Here is a 3,137-nt window from a genome sequence, read left to right as displayed (position 1 = left end):
CTGGCCCAGGGCCCGGCCCAGCTCTGGCGGCACGTCCGTCCCCACCTCCCTCCGCACGGCTCGCCCATCTCTGTCACCCAAGGAGCAGACTGTCCCTCCGCTGACACTCGGCATCTCCAGAGCCCGCTGTGTCGCCAGGTGTGTGCCCACCTCTGTCTGAAGCAGGAAGAGGGTGGATTGGGGGGTAGGGGAAGGAGTCTTTGTTGTTCTTAATCCTCACCTGGGATACTTTTCCATTGATTTTTAGAGAGAATGGAAGGAAAAGAGAGAAACATCGATGTGAGAGAGAGAGAGAGACTGCCCAGACCTGAGGCTGGGCATTGAGCCTGCAACCAAGGTATGTGCTCTTGAACCTGGGACCCTTAGGTCTGTGGGCCAGTCCCACGCTCTACCCACTGAGCAAACCAGCTAGGGCAGAATCTTTGTTCTTTTTTTTTTATTATTGATTTCAGAGAGGAAGGGAGAGGGAAAGAGAGATAGAAACATCAATGATGAGAGAGAATCATTGATCGGCTGCCTCCTGCACATCCCCCACTGGGGATAAAGCCTGCAACCCAGGCATGTGCCCTTGGGTGGAATCGAACCTGGGACCCTTCAGTCCGCAGGCTGACGCTCTATCCACTGAGCCAAACCAGCTAGGGCAGAATCTTTATTCTTAATGTTTTCATTGATTTCAGAGAGTGTCCTGCGGGCAAAGGGGGCTGAGATCGCAGGGACAGAGAACAGAGAGGAGTCCCATCCCTCCCACAGCTTCATGCTCCCCCCTGGGAGACCTGGCCTTTGGCGGGGACACAGCCCAGCACCGCCACCTGGTGGCCGCTCAGCCCTGGGACGGAACAAAGTGCAGCCTCTGAACTGCCTCCCTGGGTGGGGGCTGGTTTGGTCCAGGTGGGAGGGGTTGGGTGTCTGGGGCCCAGCAGCCAGGAGGGAGGCATCTGGGTGGAGGAAGAAGGTCTTGCAAAAGGTGGGCTCCTCTTGAACCTGGGACCCTTAGGTCTGTGGGCCAGTCCCACGCTCTACCCACTGAGCAAACCAGCTAGGGCAGAATCTTTGTTCTTTTTTTTTTATTATTGATTTCAGAGAGGAAGGGAGAGGGAAAGAGAGATAGAAACATGAATGATGAGAGAGAATCATTGATCGGCTGCCTCCTGCACATCCCCCACTGGGGATAAAGCCTGCAACCCAGGCACGTGCCCTTGGCTGGAATCGAACCTGGGACCCTTCAGTCCGCAGGCTGACGCTCTATCCACTGAGCAAAACCAGCTAGGGCGGAGTCTTTATTAATGTTTTCATTGATTTCAGAGAGTGTCCTGCGGGCAAAGGGGGCTGAGATCGCAGGGACAGAGAACAGAGAGGAGTCCCATCCCTCCCACAGCTTCATGCTCCCCCCTGGGAGACCTGGCCTTTGGCGGGGACACAGCCCAGCACCGCCACCTGGTGGCCGCTCAGCCCGGGGACGGAACAAAGTGCAGCCTCTGAACTGCCTCCCTGGGTGGGGGCTGGTTTGGTCCAGGTGGGAGGGGATGGGTGTCTGGGGCCCAGCAGCCAGGAGGGAGGCATCTGGGTGGAGGAAGAAGGTCTTGCAAAAGGTGGGCTCCAGCCCCGCCAGTGTGGCTCAGTGGTTGAGCATCAACCGGTGAACTAGGACAGTGATGGCGAACCTATGACACGCGTGCCAGAGGTGACACGCGAACTCATTTTTTTGGTTGATTTTTCTTTGTTGAATGGCATTTAAATATATAAAATAAATATCAAAAATATAGCCCTAACTGGTTTGGCCCAGTGGATAGAGCATTGGCCTGAGGACTGAAGTGTTCCCAGGTTCGATTACAGCCAAGGGCACATTCCCGGGTGGCAGGCTCAGTCCCCACTGGGGGGCGTGCAGGAGGCATCAGATCGATGATTCTCTTTCATCATTGATGTTTCTATCTCCCTCTCCCTTCCTCTCTGAAATCAATAAAAATATATTAATATATACATATACATATATATGTGTTACTATGGTTGCAGATATCAAAAAATTTCTGTATGTGACACGGCACCAGAGTTACGTTAGGGTTTTTCAAAATGCTGACACGCCGAGCTCAAAAGGTTCGCCATCACTGAACTAGGAGGTCACAGTCCGATTCCTGGGCTCCATCCCCAGTGCAGAAGGCAGTTGGTCAGTGATTCTCTCTCATCATGGATGTTTCTGTCTCTCCCTCCCTCTCCCTTCCTCTCCGAAATCAATCAAAACATATTTAAAATTTAAAAAGGAAAAGAAAAAGGTGGGCCCTGGAGCCATTCCTTGGCCCCTCCACCCTGAGGCCCCAACCCAGCACCCGCCCACCTCCCTCAGCCCTGGGCAGCCAGCCCTTCAGCAGGGCTGCCACTGGCAAAAGACATGTTTTAAAGTCTTTTCACATTTATTAATTCCTGGGAGGAGTGAGGGGGAGCCCTCCTGACGCCCCACACACACACTCCCTGCTCCGGGCGTGGTCCAGCCTCGAGCTGCAGCAGGAGGAGCAGAGCCGGGGGGAACCAGGAGACCCTCAGCATCCAGGTCTGCAGCTGGATCAACGTTCTAGACAAAGTTGACAAAAATGGTAGGAGAGGAAGGCGCCCTGGGTGCAACCCTGGCAGACCTCCTGGAGCCCCCGCAGGAAGGAAGCAGATGAGTCAGCTGCCCCCAAACCCTGCCCAGGCCTCCCTCCTGGCACTCCAGCTGACCAGGCTCCTCGCTGCCCCAGGGCCTTTGCACCTGCTGTTTCCCCACCAACTCCAGCAGAGCGCACTAACTGATGCACCGGGGAGGGCACGCCCGCCAGAGGGCGCCGGCTGGGCAGAGGTGAGGGGTGTGGAGGGGGAGGAATCCAGCTCTCAGAACCCAGGGGGACTTCACCTGCCACCTGGAGCTCCACGGGGTCGCTCAGCTCAGACACTAGGGGCCACCAGGAGCGGTAGCGGCAGCTGTACTTGCCGGCGTGTTGGGGCCCCACGTAGGTCAGCACAAGGTCCTCGGAGGGGCCATATGCCGAGGCCACCACTTCGCCCGCTGCCAGCAGCTCCAGGGATTGGTGGGCCACTGGGGTCTCGCAGCGCAGGACAGCGTCCCGGCCCGGACTCACCTTCCCGCTCCACAGGGGCCGGAGCCGCGG

At 56.7% G+C, this 3,137-nt stretch overlaps 1 protein-coding gene across 1 annotated transcript in view; it reads right to left on the bottom strand.

Annotated features, from left to right (window-relative positions):
• Positions 1 to 2,386: 2,386 nt before the first annotated feature.
• A1BG (alpha-1-B glycoprotein) overlaps positions 2,387 to 3,137 on the bottom strand; it is a gene marked incomplete at its 5' end in the record, with an annotated part of 5,844 nt that continues 5,093 nt past the window's right edge. Inside the window, 2 exons of the mRNA XM_014543571.1 lie at positions 2,387 to 2,563; positions 2,882 to 3,131. Coding sequence (XP_014399057.1) covers positions 2,556 to 2,563; positions 2,882 to 3,131 — 258 coding nt within the window. The remainder of the gene's footprint in view (positions 2,564 to 2,881; positions 3,132 to 3,137) is intronic.

Source organism: Myotis brandtii, unplaced genomic scaffold, assembly GCF_000412655.1.
Source record: "Myotis brandtii unplaced genomic scaffold, ASM41265v1 scaffold1094, whole genome shotgun sequence".
NCBI classification, from domain to species: Eukaryota; Metazoa; Chordata; class Mammalia; order Chiroptera; family Vespertilionidae; genus Myotis; species Myotis brandtii.
The sequence above is the reverse complement of the archived record's forward strand: the minus strand, read 5'-3'. Positions and strand labels throughout refer to the sequence as shown.